This window comes from Hyperolius riggenbachi, chromosome 3 (genome assembly GCF_040937935.1).
Source record: "Hyperolius riggenbachi isolate aHypRig1 chromosome 3, aHypRig1.pri, whole genome shotgun sequence".
Classification (NCBI taxonomy): domain Eukaryota; kingdom Metazoa; phylum Chordata; class Amphibia; order Anura; family Hyperoliidae; genus Hyperolius; species Hyperolius riggenbachi.
In genome coordinates this window covers 65,526,436-65,542,618 of record NC_090648.1, presented here as the reverse complement: position 1 = coordinate 65,542,618, position 16,183 = coordinate 65,526,436, and the positions used below count along the sequence as shown (strand labels likewise).

The following is a 16,183-nucleotide window of genomic DNA, read 5'->3' as shown; positions in this document are numbered from 1 at the left end:
CAGAGCGCTCCCAGCTACAGGAACGCATACTAAGATATGCCTGGCCAGGGCGCAGTGGAGGTCGACTTAGAAGTTGACCTCCATTACAGGAAAAAAGTGAGCTACGGCGGGGGAACTGAGGAATGGTCCAGGACTGCGAGGGCACAGATCAGCTGCAGGGACTGGAAGAAGCCCCAGGTAAGTGAAACTCTTATATATATATTTTTTTTTAAAGGAGAACTGTAGTGAGAGGTATATGGAGGCTGCCATATTGATTTCCTTTTAATACAATACCAGTTGCCCGGCAGCCCTGCTGAGCTATTTGCTTGCAGTAGTGTCTGAATCACGCAAGAAACAAGCATACAGCTAATCTTGTCAGATCTGACAAAAATGTCAGAAACACCTGATCTGCTGCAGGGTCTATATAGCTAAAAGTATTAGAGGCAGAGGATCAGCAGGACCAGAGCCGGATTAAGGCTAAATGGGGCCCTAAGCAAAGTAACTGATTTGGGCCCCCCCATCATGTCGTAATAGAATCAGAAGATGCAGCTGCACAGCAATATGTCGCACACACCGGGCAGCCGAGCTACTGGTTGCTATGGGCAACAGCACGCTTTCCTCTGTGGGTGCACAATGCAGGGAATAGCAACGGCAAAATGCAGAGTGAGAGATGAATGGCTGGGACATTTGCACTCAGGGGCTGGGGCACCCCTGTGAAGAGGGCACCAGATATCACAGCAGCAGCCCTTTCCCCCTGCATCTCCAGCCTGGCAATAGCAGAAAGCTCTGGACACCGCCAAACCGGAAGCCGTTCCCCAGACAGAATTACATAACCACTCCCACCACCGAACAACCAATTTCCTCCCAAACTAGACAGCCACCATGCAGCCTCCATCCCAGTGAATACGATAGTCCAGCAGAGAAGGCAGCCGCAGTGGGGGAGAATGACAGCACCAGATGAATCACATTCACCTATTGCGATCCAAGCAATAGAGGTCCCGTCATCCGGAGCCCATCTGTCTCCTCTAGAGTGCTGCCGCTCTGTTACTACTACTATTACTACTTCCTACTTCATGTCTGATCTGAGAATCAGGAAGTTCAGAGCGAGCGGCTGCACTGTAGAAGAGACAGATGGGTTTCAGATGACGGGATCTCTTTTGCTTGGATCATGGATAGGTGAGTGAGCGTTTGCCATCTGCTGCTATCATTCTTGCTGCAGTTGTGGTTCTCTGTGGGAAGGGAGGGTGGAGTGGGCAGCGGCAGAGCGCACAGTAGCAGGAGGGGGACCTAGGAGGAGAGCCTGGCTCTGAAGACAATCAGCAGCGCACGGCATCATTTGACAAGACAAGACAAATAACATTTATATCGCGCTTTTCTCCTGGTGGACTCAAAGCGCCAGAGCTGCAGCCACTAGGACGCGCCCTATAGGCAGTAGCAGTGTTAGAGAAACTTGCCTACGGTCTCCTACTGAATAGGTGCTGGCTTACTGAACAGGCAGAGCTGAGATTCGAACCCTGGTCTCCTGTGTCAGCGGCAGAGCCCTTAAAGGGACTCCAAGCAGTGCCTGTGGATATGCCTTTAAGCATACCCACAACTAATTCATTACATCCTCACACCTACCAGCATGATGTTTGTAATTATATCCCCCTGGGTTCCTTATATTTCATTGCATTGTGCAGAATCGAGCTGCCAACTTTGGAGAAAAGTCGTCCTGTGGCTGTGATTTCGATCGTGAAAATATCAAAAACTAAAAGGCATAGAGCAGCCGTTTATATATCATTGGAAAGAGGAGAAAAAGAGCTTTAAAATGATATGCATCTTTCCATAGTTACTGCACTGCTCAGAGTCCTTTTAACCATTATACCATCCAGCCACCGCTGACTTTGGAGAAAAGTCGTCCTGTGGCCGCGATTTCGATCGCGAAAATATCGAAAACTAAAAGGCATAGAGCAGCTGTTTATATATCATTGGAAAGAGGAGAAAGAGAGCTTTAAAATGATATGAATCTTTCCATAGTTACTGCACTGCTCAGAGTCCCTTTAACCATTATACCATCCAGCCACCGCTGACTTTGGAGAAAAGTCGTCCTGTGGCCGCGATTTCAATCGCGAAAATATCGAAAACTGAAAGGCATAGAGCAGCTCTTTGTATATCATTGGAAAGAGGAGAAAGAGAGCTTTAAAATGATATGAATCTTTCCATAGCTACTGCACTGCTCAGAGTCCCTTTAACCATTATACCATCCAGCCACCGCTGACTTTGGAGAAAAGTCGTCCTGTGGCCGCGATTTCAATCGCGAAAATATCGAAAACTAAAAGGCATAGAGCAGCCGTTTAGATATCATTGGAAAGAGGAGAAAGAGAGATTTAAAATGATATGCATCTTTCCATAGTTACTGCACTGCTCAGAGTCCCTTTAACCATTATACCATCCAGCCACCGCTGACAGGATGGCAAGGGCTGGTTTATGTGCTAATGGGGCCCCTTTGACTCTGAATGGGGCCCCAAGCGACTGCTTTTGTTGCCTGGTCGGTAATCCGGCCCTGAGCAGGACTGTCAGGTAACTGGTATTTCTTAAAAGGAAATACATATGGTAGCCTCCATATACCTTTTACTACAGTTCTCCTTTAAAAGTTTTCAGTTCTGCTTTCAGTCTTTCCATTTCAAATATGCAAATAGGTGACAAATAGGTTGTTGTATTGCTGCCACCTAGTGGTGGTAGAGAGGATTGCATTGCACGGTTTTTATCTGTTTCTCTGATTTATGGCAGGTATCCAGTCACCGGATCAGGTGTCTCTTCTCGCACACCATGACACCAGTTTCCCAGTCCTTGTGGAAGGTCCATTTCCTTTATGGCTGAAGAAGACCTGCGTACATTACTATGTGTTACGGGCCGAGCCGAGTGCTTGCAAAGTGGAGGTGAGTATTCTCTGCAGCCGCCATGAGCCCTGAGTGACCTGTGACATTCCAGCTGAGGAGCAACTACAAGGGGTGGGGCCTGTTTATTAAAACTGAAAAAAAAAAGCACACACATAGTTCTTCCTACGTTGTCACATGATTTGCCCTCCCAGCAGCTGCCGACAGAAGGGACCGAGTCCCAGCTGTGCAGACTCCTGGGTCATGAAACCATTATCCAGTCCAGCACTTTGTGTTTGTACACTGCTTATATTCACTTATTATCCTGATCACAGTTAGTTTACTTTGTTTAAATTTTGCATTGAGTGTTTTAAAGATAATCTTTAACAAAAAAAAAACAGCCCCTGGGGGGCACTAATGAGGCTTCCCTTATCCTCTTCAGCCTACTGGATCCAGCACAGAAAGCACCCGAACACCAGCGATGTAAATATTTACCTACTGCGATCCAGCTCAGGCGCAGTAACGGCTTTCAGATGGGCTCCGGTGGACATAGATGAAACTGATCAGGTCCGCTCTTCTGTGCAGGCGCCAGTTGACTGCGCAGTAGAGTGGCCCCAATCGGCTGGGCTATTTCCTCCTGAGCCCATCGGAAAGCCGCTACTGCGCCTGTACTGTGTGGTAGGGAAATATTTACCTGGGGCTGTTTGGAGGTTGCCAGCGCTGGATCCAGGAGACTGAAGAGGACGAGGGAAGCCTCATTAGAATTCAGAGGCTTCCCCCTCCAGGGGTAAGTACCCCCCAGGGGCTACTTTTTTTTTTTTTTTTTTTAAGATTTGCTTTAAAAGAAAGCAGGAACAATGTCTGCAAGACCCTCGCTCCTCCTGTGCAGCACATTACACTGTTACACCTGGTACACACCATGCATTTCCCGTCGGATCATTGGGACAAGTTGTTTCTGACAGATCTGATCAGATTTTAATTTACCTGGGGCTTCTTCTCAGCCCTGGACTCCTACTGTGCCCACAATGTCTCCTCATCCCCACCCCCCCCCCCCTCCACAAAGCTGAGCTGTCGCCACCTACTGCTCACGTGCGGCCCCTAGCTACTTGCACTCTAGTCATGCTCCTGGCGCCAAGAGCGTTCTGTACAATGGCGAAATTACGCGTACTGTGCATGCGCAGAACGCGACCAGGGTGCGCGCGGCTAGGGGCCGCATGTGCGCAGTAGCCCAGCTTTGTGGGGGTCACCACTGCCCGGAGGGGATCAGGAGGACATGGGCACAGTAGGAGTCCAGGGGGTTGGAAGTTAAAATCCTCTTTTTGTTTTTTTTGTTTTTTTACTTAAAGGGAGACTTAAAGAGACTTCGTAACAAAAATTTCATCCTGTTTTTTTTATCATCCTACAAGTTCCAAAAGCTATTCTAATGTGTTCTGCCTTACTGCAGCACTTTCTACTATCACAGTCTCTGTAATAAATCAATGTATCTTTCCCCTGTCAGACTTGTCGGCCTGTGTCTGGAAGGCTGCCAAGTTCTTCAGTGTTGTGGTTCTGCTATGAACTCCCCCTTCCAGGCCCCTCTATGCACAGTGCCTGTGTATTATTTAGATTAGGGCAGCTTCTCTCTTCTCTCTTATCTTTTACAAGCTGGATAAATCCTTCTCTGAGCTGGCTGGGCTTTCACATACTGAGGAATTACAGACAAGGGCAAAGCTGTTTGCAGGAAGAAAAGAGCAGCCTGAAACTTCAGTGCATGAGAACTGCAGGGGGAAAGAAACACACAAATGATATCTTGAGATTCAAAAGGAAGGGTGTATACAGCCTGCTTGTGTATGGATGTATTTTCTATGTGTGGACATGCTGTACATCAACCTACTTCCTGTTTTGGTGGCCATTTTGTTTGTTTATAAACAAACTTTTTAAAACTGTTTTTAACCACTTTTAATGCGGCGAGGAGTGGCGAAATTGTGACAGAGGGTAATAGGAGATGTCCCCTAACGCACTGGTATGTTTACTTTTGTGCGATTTTAACAATACAGATTCTCTTTAAGCCAGGAAAAATCAGTTTTACTTTCCTGGGGCTTCTACCAGCCCCATGCCCTCGCAGTCACTCACGGAGCCTCCGGTCCCCCGACGCCTGCTAGTTTTGCATTCGCTGACGGATCCGACAGGCCTGGCCACTAATATTTTTCTTTGCGTTCCCATCCTCAATAGCATCCTGCGTCTGTGCAGGACGCTATTGAGAACGGGAACATGAAGGATACGCGTGGCCCAGCGAAAACGAAACTAGCTGGTGGCGGGAGACCGGAGGGGGCTGGCAGAAGCCTCAGGTGAGTAAAACTGATTTTTTTTTTATTCCTGGCTTAAGTGTCCGTTTAAGATTCCATTTAAAGCAAACCTGAGAAGGGTGGAAAAAAGTTGACTTTTAATTACCCAGAGCTTCTTCCAGCCCACCGTAGTCTGAGGCCCATTGGTGTCCTCCAGGTTTCCTCAGCGACTGTCTGAGTTGCGCACTGTAGCATATGCACTGGCCCAGCCGCGTGCCTCCTCGATTGCTTTCCTGTGGCCAGGAGCATGTGCAGTTAGCAAGTGTGCCATTGAACGCAACCCAGTCGAAGATTGTTATTGGACTGAGAGCAGAACAGTGGAGGGGATCCGACTATCATGCAAACCTCATGACATCTATAGCATGCAGCCAGACCAATCCCTATCCACGCATGTGCATTTGTTTTTCTAATCGATTTTCCTATCCTTTTTCTGATCAATTTTGTACAGAAGCGATCAGAAAATCGATTAGAAAAACAATTGGAAGTCAGATCGGACCTGTTGGAATTACCGATTTGATCCGTTGATCTGACGGGAAATTGCATGATGTGTACCAGGCATCATGTATGTATCAGCTGTAAGGGTTTGTTCACACTATGAGCGGTTTCGTGTTTTTTTTTTTTTTTTTAGGGCTGACAATGTTTAGCGCTAGTGCAATGATTTTCTGTGAGGGTGTTCTCACTTGAGCATTGTGATTTCTTTCCCATCCTGCACCATTTTCTGAGCATTTGCGCTTCAATACAACACGGTGACGTAGTGGTTAGCGCTCTCGCCTTGCAGCGCTGGGTCCCTGGTTTCAAACCCAGCCAGGTCTGCAAGGAGTTTGTATGTTATCCCCCTGTCTGTATGAGTTTCCTCCAGGCACTCTGGTTTCCTCCCACACCCCCAAAACAGATAAGTTAATTGGCTTCCCCCTAAACTGGCCCTAGACTACGATACAGGCACTACACGATACATACATAGACATATGACTATAGTAGGGACTAGATTGTGAGCCCCTCTGAGGGACAGTTAGTGACAAGACTATATATACTCTTAACAGAGCTGCGTAATATGTTGGCGCTATATAAATACAAAAATAAATAATTAAAAATACAAAGTATAGGGAAATCGCTAACACTTGAAAAAGCGATTTGAAAAGGGATTTCCCCAGAGCTTTTCTGAATAAATACATTGTTAAATCGCCAGACAAAAGCGCTTTTCAAAGTGCAAATCGCTCTGAAAACAAACGCTTTAAAAAGCGTTCAGCGCTTGTGCTAGCGATCTATAATGTGAACCAGGCCTAACTCAGTGTTTTGTCTTCTGCTTTCAGACAGAGGTAGACCCGGAAAGAAGCTTATATTACCCTATTAAGCTAGACATGGATCTGGACAGAGATCTCATAGATGACTACTCCTTTGAAACGGAAGAAGGTGAGACCGTTCTGCCTGGCTGAACAAATTTGCAGTTAGGATTGGGTTTTTATTAAGCTGGCCATACATGTAGTGATATTTCGGCCCGATAGTCCATCTGATTCAATCATGTTATTGAATCGGATGAAAATTGGTGCCACAACAAGCATCCCCAATGGATGATTTTGGGCCGAAATTGGTTGAATGTTTCAATCGCGTAAGCTGAAATCTTGGTCCAGTGTGGTCAAATCAGGTGCATAGCGGTGATGGCGTTCAATATCACGACGGCTGCAGACCGCCTCTGTATGGGCAGTCAACAGATCTCTCTCCGATCAGATAGAGATCAGTCTGTCAGTCGATCTACACCTTAAGATTTGGTTCTTAAAAGGAAACATAGGTCTAAAAAAAATAAATAAATAAAATAAAAAAGATTTTAACTTACCTGGGGCTTCTTCCAGCCCCCTGGACTCCTACTGTGCCCACGACATTCTCCTGATCTCCTGAGCCAGCAGCGGCAACAGCCCAGGGTCGCCGTCAGTTGGCAGCTACTGCGCATGTGTGGCCTCTAGCTGCGTGCACCCTGGTCACGCTCCTGGTACGGGGAGCATTCTGTGCATGTGCAATAGCGAATTACGCGTACTATGCATGCGCAGAATACAACCAGGGAGCGTGGCTAAGGGCCGCGTGTGTGCAGTAACCCAGCTTTGCGGTGGGATCGCAGCCGCTGCCCGGAGGGGACCAGGAGGAAGTTGTGGGCATAGTATGAGTCCAGACTGGAAGAAGCTCCAGGTAAATTCTTTTATTTTATTTTTATTCTTTTTTAGTGAAAGAGAGCCCGAGGTGGGCTCAACAAAAAAAGTAGGCTACCTGATCCGTGGGGCTGAGTGTATCAGGTATCAGCAAAAAACGCTGCTCCTGTGGGCCGCACTGGCTCAATTTCACTTTGGTGACCTCTGGGTCATGATGCTGCAACGAGAGACATTGTGTCTCTCAAGCCCCATAGTCACAGGCTACAATTGTCGCCGCAACCACGTGGCACGCGCGTGTTGCGGCGACAGGTCGCCTGTGAGTATGGCGCGTGCGCCCCGAACCGTCACTCGTCGCTGCTGTCGCCAGGCGATTGGCGCGGTCAATCGCCTGGCGACAGTTGCCGCCGCAACTGTCGCTAGTCCGCGTGTGTATGCGGACTAGCGACAGCAACCAATAGGCAGTGCACGGAGTTTCCGGCGGGGGGGAGGAACGTCGACGACAGCTTCCGTCGCACCACTAATTCCTCTTCTGCAGTGTGTATGCGGAGGGACCCGGCGACGAGCTGTCGCCGATCTGTCACCCACACGCTCCCGTGTGCTAGCGACTGGCTACATTTGTAGCTCATGAGTAGGGGCCATCAGAACGTGCAGGAAGGCGGGGGAGCAGCAGGGGGCGTGGCCAGAGTAAGCTGCCCAGTGGCAGCTCTGGAAACCCTGTAGGAACTCCCCTGGCGGACGTTTGGAACAGGGAATCTCTCTCCTGTTTACCTCCGAGATGGCGACAAATAATTTCGCCAATGTCAGGGGGCCGATTAGCGTGAGCAGTGCGGCAGTCTTAGGACTGTTCCACACCAATTGGCGTGAACGGCTGGGAATGGGCTTTGCAGGAGAGTGCGCGCATCTCCGCTCTGATGACGGAGCTCCGCCCCGCCTTCAGTCTCCCAACGACTCGGAGGCTGTTAGATGGCGAATCCTCCGTCTATTAACTAAGTACAGCGCTGCGCTCTAAGGCAGCGCTGTACAGGGAACAAAATTGTGATCCGCTGTCAGGCTGAAGCCTATGACAGCCGATCATGCTGATTGGCTGGCGGGGGGGTTTTAAAAAAAATAAAATAGTAAAATGTATTTAATAAATAAATATTCATTAAAAAATAAACAAACACTGGCGGAGCAATCAGACCCCGCCAGCAGAGAGCTCTGTTGGGGGGGGGGGGGGGGGTAGTAATCACTTGTGTGCTGAGTTGTGCAGCCCTGCAGCCAGGCCTTAAAGGGAACCTTAACTGAGAGGGATATGGATGTTTCCTTTTATACAATACCAGTTGCCTGGCAGTCCTGTTGATCTCTTCAGCTGCAGTGGTGGTTGAATCACACACCTGAAACAAGCATGCAGCTAATCCAGTCTGACTTCAATCAGAGCACCTGATCTACATGCTTATTCAGGGGCTGTGGCTAAAAGTATTAGAGACACAGGATCAGCAGGAGAGTCAGGTAACTGGTATTATTTTAAAAGGAAAAAACACATCCTTCTTAGTTTAGGTTCCCTTTAAAGCTGCAGTGGCCCAATTTGTGAAAAAAGGCCTGGTCACTAGGGGGGTTTAACACCATGGTCCTTAAGTGGTTAAAATTCCATTTAAAGGAAACCTGGAGGGAAAAAAGTTGATTTTTATCTATCCAGAGCTGCTTCCATCCCGCCGTAGTCTGAGGCCCATTGGTGTCCTCCAAGGTCCCTCAGCGACTGTCTGAGTCGTGCACTATGGCGCAAGCACTGGCCCAGCCGAGGCACCTCCTTGATTGCTTTCCTGTGGCTAGGAGCATGTGCAGTTAGCAAGTGTGCAATTGAGCGCAACCTAGTTGAGGATGGTAATTGGGCTGAGAGCAGAACAACGGAGGGGATCATCATGCAGACCCCATGACATCTATAGCTTTTGTCTGACCTGGAACCAACATGCAGCCAGACCAATCCCCCCCCCCCCCCCCCCTTATATGTGCAACAGTGCCCTACTCCCTTCATGAGAATTCTCCCTGTGGGCCAGCAGGGTGGCATAGTGGATAGAATAGTCTTGCCTTGCGAGGCTGGGTCCCTGGTTCAAATCCCAGCCAGGGCACTATCTGCACGGGGTTTGAATGTTCTCCCCGTGTCTGCGTGGGTTTCCTCCGAGCACCCCATTTTTTTCACAGATCCCAAAAACATAGAGATAAGTTAATTGGCTTCCCCCTAAAAATTGGCCCTAGGTTATGATGGCCATGTGACTATGGGATTAGATTGTGAGCCTCTCTGAGAGAGAGTTAAGTAACTATGTACTATGTACAGCGCTGTGGAAGATGTTGGCGCTATATATAAATGCTAAAAAAAAAAAAAAAAAAATGGGTCCTTCATTCCACATGCAGCCCTCTTTTCTACTTACATTTTTCAGATTCTCCACCCACTTCCCCCTTACCTGTGCAGCCCACTTTTTATGTTTGGAGCCTGATTGTCTCTGTGCATCAGCCTTACACCTCCCCTCTTGGGTTGCTGATCACCCCCCCCAGGCAGGGCCGGTCCGAGGCAGAGGTGAGAGAGGCTCCAGCCTCAGGGCGCAGTGTAGGAGGGGGCGCACAACTCGCCCAGCTATCATTCCCCTGTTGTGTTTGAAGAGGAGAGAAATAAGAAAAGGCGATACATGGCAGTGACTGCAAGCCAGATAACTAGAGATTAAGGTATAGGGGGCCCTGGGGCGCCTCTTAGTCTAATAGCAATCAGTGTGTGACGGCTGGGGTGGGAGGGATGGAGGGGCACACTTTGGGGTCTCAGCCTTGGGTGCTGGTCTGGAGGACCTTGTCTTGGCTCTGCCCCCAGGCCTCAACCTAAGTAGCCTTCACAGAAATCTGAGGGGAGTGGACAGAAGGAAGTATATCTTCAGCTCATCAATAGTAGTGTGGGGTAGACAAGGCTCTCAGGTTAGGGACTGATGCCATTGGTTGTAATTTGTTGGAACTATATGAATGAGTAAAATGAATTCTGACTCCAGGCTGTTGTCTCTTCTGCCCTACAGTGGAGGAAGGCCCAGTGTACGCCATGTGCATGGCGGGGGATGAGAAGCTGCTGATCAGATGGATTCAGGAGCTGCAAAAGACTAATCCAGTCCTCGGGGAGGTGCCCGTCCTTTTCCGACTGTCGTCCGCAGCGCAGCAGCTGAGCTTGGCAACTAAAGATAATCACAGCCGCCAGACAGAGGAAGACGAGATCGCTGAGAGAGACGAAACCGGGCAGGGAGACAAGGAGAACGGTCAGGGAAACGAAACCGGTCAGGAAGATAAGAATGGTCAGGGAGACAGACTGAGAGTAAAGCTATGATGCAAAGACTGGTGCAAACACTAATACTGTAGAAGACTGCTTCAGAGCTTTAGTGCCTGTACACACTGAATCTCCAAACACAGTGCGCAATTTTTGTGCGTTTGGGATGCAATTTGGATTTTTTTTCATGTAGGAAAACACCTTTCAGCAGGAAGTTGCAAGGTCTCCTGGGATTGTTGACCAAGAAAATGCAATGAAAATGGTATCCATTGCATTTTTACTGCGCTTTCACAAATGCAAACGTTCAAAAATCACTGCAGTCGCTGCAGTTTCATGAAATCGCATTGCACCCCTGTGGACAACGCTTTGTGATTCTCGTTATTCCTACGGAGACCTTGCGATTGGAAAAAGGTATGCGATTCTAAAATCAAATCGAAGACAAGTGTGTACTAGCCCTTAGTTCACTGGCCAGAGTTTTCATCATTGGTAAAGGTGAATAGCAGACTATGCTATTGCTCACATCATTTTCATATTTGATGCAGCCATTTCAGAGAAATTCCCTTTGGAAAATCATGGGTCATGTGACCCAGTATCCATTCATGAAAGCTTGCATTATCATGGAGAGTGGAAGATCTGCAGCTTGGAAGCAGCTCTAACTGCTGAGCACATAGCCAGCCCACCCACCTCCTGCTTACAGATTAAAGGGACACTGAGCAGTGCCTAAAAATGGAATTCTTAACTTATCTGGGGCTTCCTTCAGCCGCCAGTAACCCGTGAGGTCCCTCAGTGTCCTCTGGGCCCCCGTGCTCCCGCTGGTGGCTCCATTAGTGTACAATTTTGCCTGTAGTCGTGCGCAACTGCGCATGTGAGGCATGCACACCTCGATCCCACACCGATCGCTGTGAGCCTAGTTCTCGAAAGACTTATCTACGTTTGCGCAGAATGCTCACAGCGACGGGTGTATTATCGAATCGGACAGGCTGCGCATATGCAGTTGCGCTCAACTCCAAGCAAAGTCGCACACCTAATGGAGCCGCCAGTGGGAGCACGGAGGGAACCCGTAGGATACTGAGGGACCTCGCTGGCTACCGGGGGCCGGAGGAGAAACCAGGTAAATTCAGAATTCCATTTTTAGGCACTGCTCAGGGTTTAACTCTTTGTAACCAGCATTGCAGATACAGTAGATTCTTTAGTCTTGTCAGGTTCAGCTCTGTCTAATGTTTTTCAGGTGCAGCTCTGCATGTTTGGTTTCCCATAATGCTCTGGGAGGAGTAAGAATTCCACATAATAAACATTTCTGATCCTGAAACCAGGGTGATTAACCTAAAAGTGGGTATCCTGAGTAATCTGAGTTATAAATGGTCCAGCAAGCTCATGGTGAACCAGAACCCCTAGGAATGTGTAAGGGGCTGAAAAGGACCAAAAAGCCCTCTTACTAAAACGCAATGCAAAGCAGAAATTTGCTTTATTAAAACAGAAGGTATTATGCAGGTTGGAGTGAGCATATGATGTCTCCCACAATGCATCACTGCTGGCTATGCAAATCAGCTCTTTGTTGTCCCTGATAGCTAACCACACCTCCTGATCCGCTGGAATGCAATGAAGTGTCAGCTTGTTGATATTACAGAGTCAAACTAATCCAACATGCATCTGAAACGGTCTGTTGGATTATTGTGGCTCTGCACAATGAACATTATTTATTTCTATATATAACGGTGAACGTGGATGTATTTTTACTTTTTGCCAACAAGATGTCGTCACGCTTAATTCCTGTGTTCTGTGAACAGTACACAAGAAGTGTTGTGTATGTGTTCTTTACTTTCACTTTGTGAATGAATACCGGCATCACGCTGATGCCAGCTTTCAATCATTACAGGCACTGTGATCGGCTTTGGGAACAACTATCCCCATTCACCGATTACTGACCGCCGAGATGGCGATGGAAAGTAACGGGACTGCGCTGGGGATAGCGAGCGGACGGGTACATAAATAAATACGCATATCTACACCCTGGTTGCGATAGTAACGTTTTAAAGCGGGAGGGTCACCATAAAAATCTAATTTCAACAGCAACTGGTCTGAGTGTATTAAGTGATAAAGATGCTAATCCTGCATTCAAAACTTTTTCTGCTATGATTTGGAGTTATCACATACTTAAGGAGCACTGGCCCTTTAATAGTCAGTGCCAAATAGTTGCATGCTGGGGGTTCTTATGATCTATAATATATTCCTCCTTTTCCCTTTATTTCCCTGCCTAGCTGAAACACGATCCCCCGCTCACGTGTGTTTACAAGCAAGGCTGAGGTGACTCAGCGATTGGAGAAGAAAGGGAAAAAAAAGTAAAGGGCAGAAATGACATCAGGATTTAGCCTAAACTTTGGGCAAACGACATGGTTCCCACCAGGAACAGAATTCTCTTCATTTACTATATAATATTCACTGAAATCAAAACGTGGACAGTACAAAATATGTGTTATGTAAGTAGATCAAGTATTTATCTACTTATACATGTTTTTTTTTCCCTGGCATAGCATGGCTGATCCTACTGCTTTAAGGGGCTTAGCAGCAGTGGGGAAGGGGTTAAAAGGCAAATTTCTGTTTTTCATACCCTGAACAATTGACTGTATTCTACAATAAGTCTTTACAGTTCCTCTTCAATTGTGTGCATTGCAAAAAACAACCAAAACATACATGTAATGCAGCCTTTCCCAATCCTGTTCTCGAAGCCCACCAACATGCATGTGGTGAAACTTACAGAGGTAGTTAATCCACACTGCTGTGACACGAATGACCTCAACTGTTAATATCTGCACCATTGGGGCACAAAGACAGGGGTAGGACACACTAATACTAATGTATAAATTGTTGTGCTTTGCTGATAAACGTGATTTTACTATTATACGGATTTGAAAAACGGGAGGCACATCCTGCAGGTCTGATGCATTCTTCATTAGAGGTCTTTCTTTCTGTCACAAACATCCTAATTCATCAGAATACTTTGTACATACTTGGCTGTTATTTCTACTGTGCATCTGTATATTCCTATCCAGGCCAGACTCAGCAATAAACAAGATCCACAATTGCCTGCCAGACGTTTTACTTGTGTGCAGAGTGTTATCTTAGGGCATTCATCTTCCAATGTTTTCTGTCAGCCCAGTTTTCCTGGATGCTAAATGCAGCTGCGTTCCATTTGTCCTGAGTATTTCTGAAGACAAGCATATACGTACTGCGCATGCACGATTCCTGGCTTACGCATGCGCAGTACATGCAGATCCTGGAGTTGGCTGCGTTCCATTTGTCCTGAGTATTTCTGAAGACAAGCATATACATACTGCGCATGCACGAGTCCTGGCTTACGCATGCGCAGTACATGCAGCTCCTGGAGTTGGCTGCGTACCATCTGTCCTGAGTATTTCTGAAGACAAGCATATCTATACTGCACATGGACAAGTCAAGGCTTACGTATGTGCAGTACATGCAGCTCCTGGAGTCAGTTGTGCTCCATTTCTCCCAAATACTTCCGAAGACCAGCATATCTCTGGCATGCACGAGTCCTGGCTTACGCATGCGCAGTACATGCAGTTCCTGGAGTCGGCTGCGTACCATCTGTCCTGAGTATTTCTGAAGACAAGCATATCTATACTGCACATGCACAAGTCAAGGCTTACGTATGTGCAGTACATGCAGCTCCTGGAGTCAGTTGTGCTCCATTTCTCCCTAATACTTCCGAAGACCAGTATATCTCTGTACTGCGCATGCACAATATGGATACACCCAGCTTCAGAAGCATTCAGGGATGCAAGTGCCGCCGAAGCTTGCTGAGGAGTCCCGAAGGTGCGAATTTTGAACGGGACAGCGGTGGAACGAGGGCCCAGTATAAGACCCAGAGTCTTCCCTCTCCATAGGTCTCCTATCTAAAATCTTGGTACACGTCTTCCATTTTACCACCTTTATGTAGTATTAGGGCCAACAGATTTTGACTCCTGTGAGCAGATTGTGTAGGTAAGCTCTAATACTACATGCAAAATGGTCAGTGATTGGCCAGTCAAAATTGGAGGTGTGTACCAGGCTGGTTATTATTGTATTGTACTGTTCACAATGGCGCATTGGAAGTGTTGTGCATGGAGTGCGTTACCACATAATGCATATGTTAACAGTGGCAGTGAAGCATACTTTCTATGTACTGTGTTTCCCCGAAAATAAAACGGTGTCATATTAATTTTTGCACCAAAAAATGAGCTAGGGCTTATTTTCAGGGGATGTCCTATATTACTATGAACACACAAGTTCATGTGCAGTGCATCCTCCTGCCTTCCCCACCGTGCCGCTTCATCTGCTGGATCCACCACTTGGGTGTCCCTCTTGTACCTTTACTGTCCTCCTGGTGTCCCCCTCTGTACCGGTGTCCTCCTCTATCCCCTGTCCTCCTGTGTCCCATTTCTCCCATGTATTCTGCTGTCCCCTCTGCATCCTCCTCTTACCCCCAGGTCAGTAGATTCCCTTTATAGAAAACTCCAAGGGACCAGGAAAAGTGGATTACTATATCAGAAATTGTCCAAGAATTGGCACAGTATGCCCTGGTACATTCTCTGCTGCAAAGTAGCAGCTCTGACCTCCCATTGGAGGTACAGCACAAGCACTTGTCCTAGAAATATCCCAACATGCCCTGGTACATTCTCTGCTGCACAGGAGCAATTCTGTCCTCCCATTGGAGGTACAGTACAATCACTTGCACGTTTGGTGAACTACAAGGTTAAAGCGGATCCGAGATGAAAAACTAACAATAACAAATAACTTGTCTATATATCTTAGCTAAAGTTTAGATAGTTTACACAGCAAATCTAGCAGCAAACCGCTTTAATAGAATATGATTATTTCTTCCTGTGATACGACAGCAGCCATGTTGTTTGTAAACATTACACAGAGGCAGGCTTATCTGCATCTTGAGCAAAAAAAAAACCTAATCCCCCCCCCTCCTCCTCTGAAATACCTCCCCCTCCTCCTACCCAGACTGAGCTCTCATGAGCCCTTGCTACTGTCTAAAAGTGCCTTGGCTCTCTAAAAACCTGTGGGCGTGGCTTGTTTAGTTTATAGGGAATTAGAGTATTAAAACAAAAAAGTATTTGGCTTGAGGAATGCCCTATAAACTATAGGAAAGGAACACAATTATGCAATGAGTAAAAGTTCATCTCGTATCCACTCTAAGTATACCTTAGGGTTGCATAGCCAGGCTGGACAAATTGCTGGTGCAAGATCCAGGCCTCCTTAAAAATTGCAGCTGTCTATTTATATTTTGAATAGTGGTAACCATTAACAAACTGTTCCCCTCCTCTGCTTACACCTCTCATACTGAGGTTGTCCATGGCAGGTTTTGGTGGACCATATGAATTGTTATGTATACGTTTGGGGGCCCAATTTAAAATTTGCACTGGGGCCCTTAGCTCCGACACTGACGCAGAGTACCGCGTGTTGTACAACTGACGTGATGAGCGGTACATGGGTAACATGAATTACTCATATACCCCTGGTCAGGCCAATAGCACAACCACGTTTCTGCTGGTGTTAGTACCAGTAATGCTGCTGTGCACTATGTGCACACATCAGTTTTAGATA

General features: G+C 47.2%; 1 protein-coding gene across 1 annotated transcript in view; it reads left to right on the top strand.

Annotated features, from left to right (window-relative positions):
* Positions 1 to 13,655, top strand: part of ECSIT (ECSIT signaling integrator) — a 28,333-nt gene extending 14,678 nt beyond the window's left edge. Inside the window, exons 6-8 of the mRNA XM_068274279.1 lie at positions 2,749 to 2,897; positions 6,469 to 6,568; positions 10,329 to 13,655. Of these exons, the coding sequence (XP_068130380.1) occupies positions 2,749 to 2,897; positions 6,469 to 6,568; positions 10,329 to 10,630 (551 nt within the window). The 3' untranslated portion in view covers positions 10,631 to 13,655. The remainder of the gene's footprint in view (positions 1 to 2,748; positions 2,898 to 6,468; positions 6,569 to 10,328) is intronic.
* Positions 13,656 to 16,183: the final 2,528 nt, after the last annotated feature.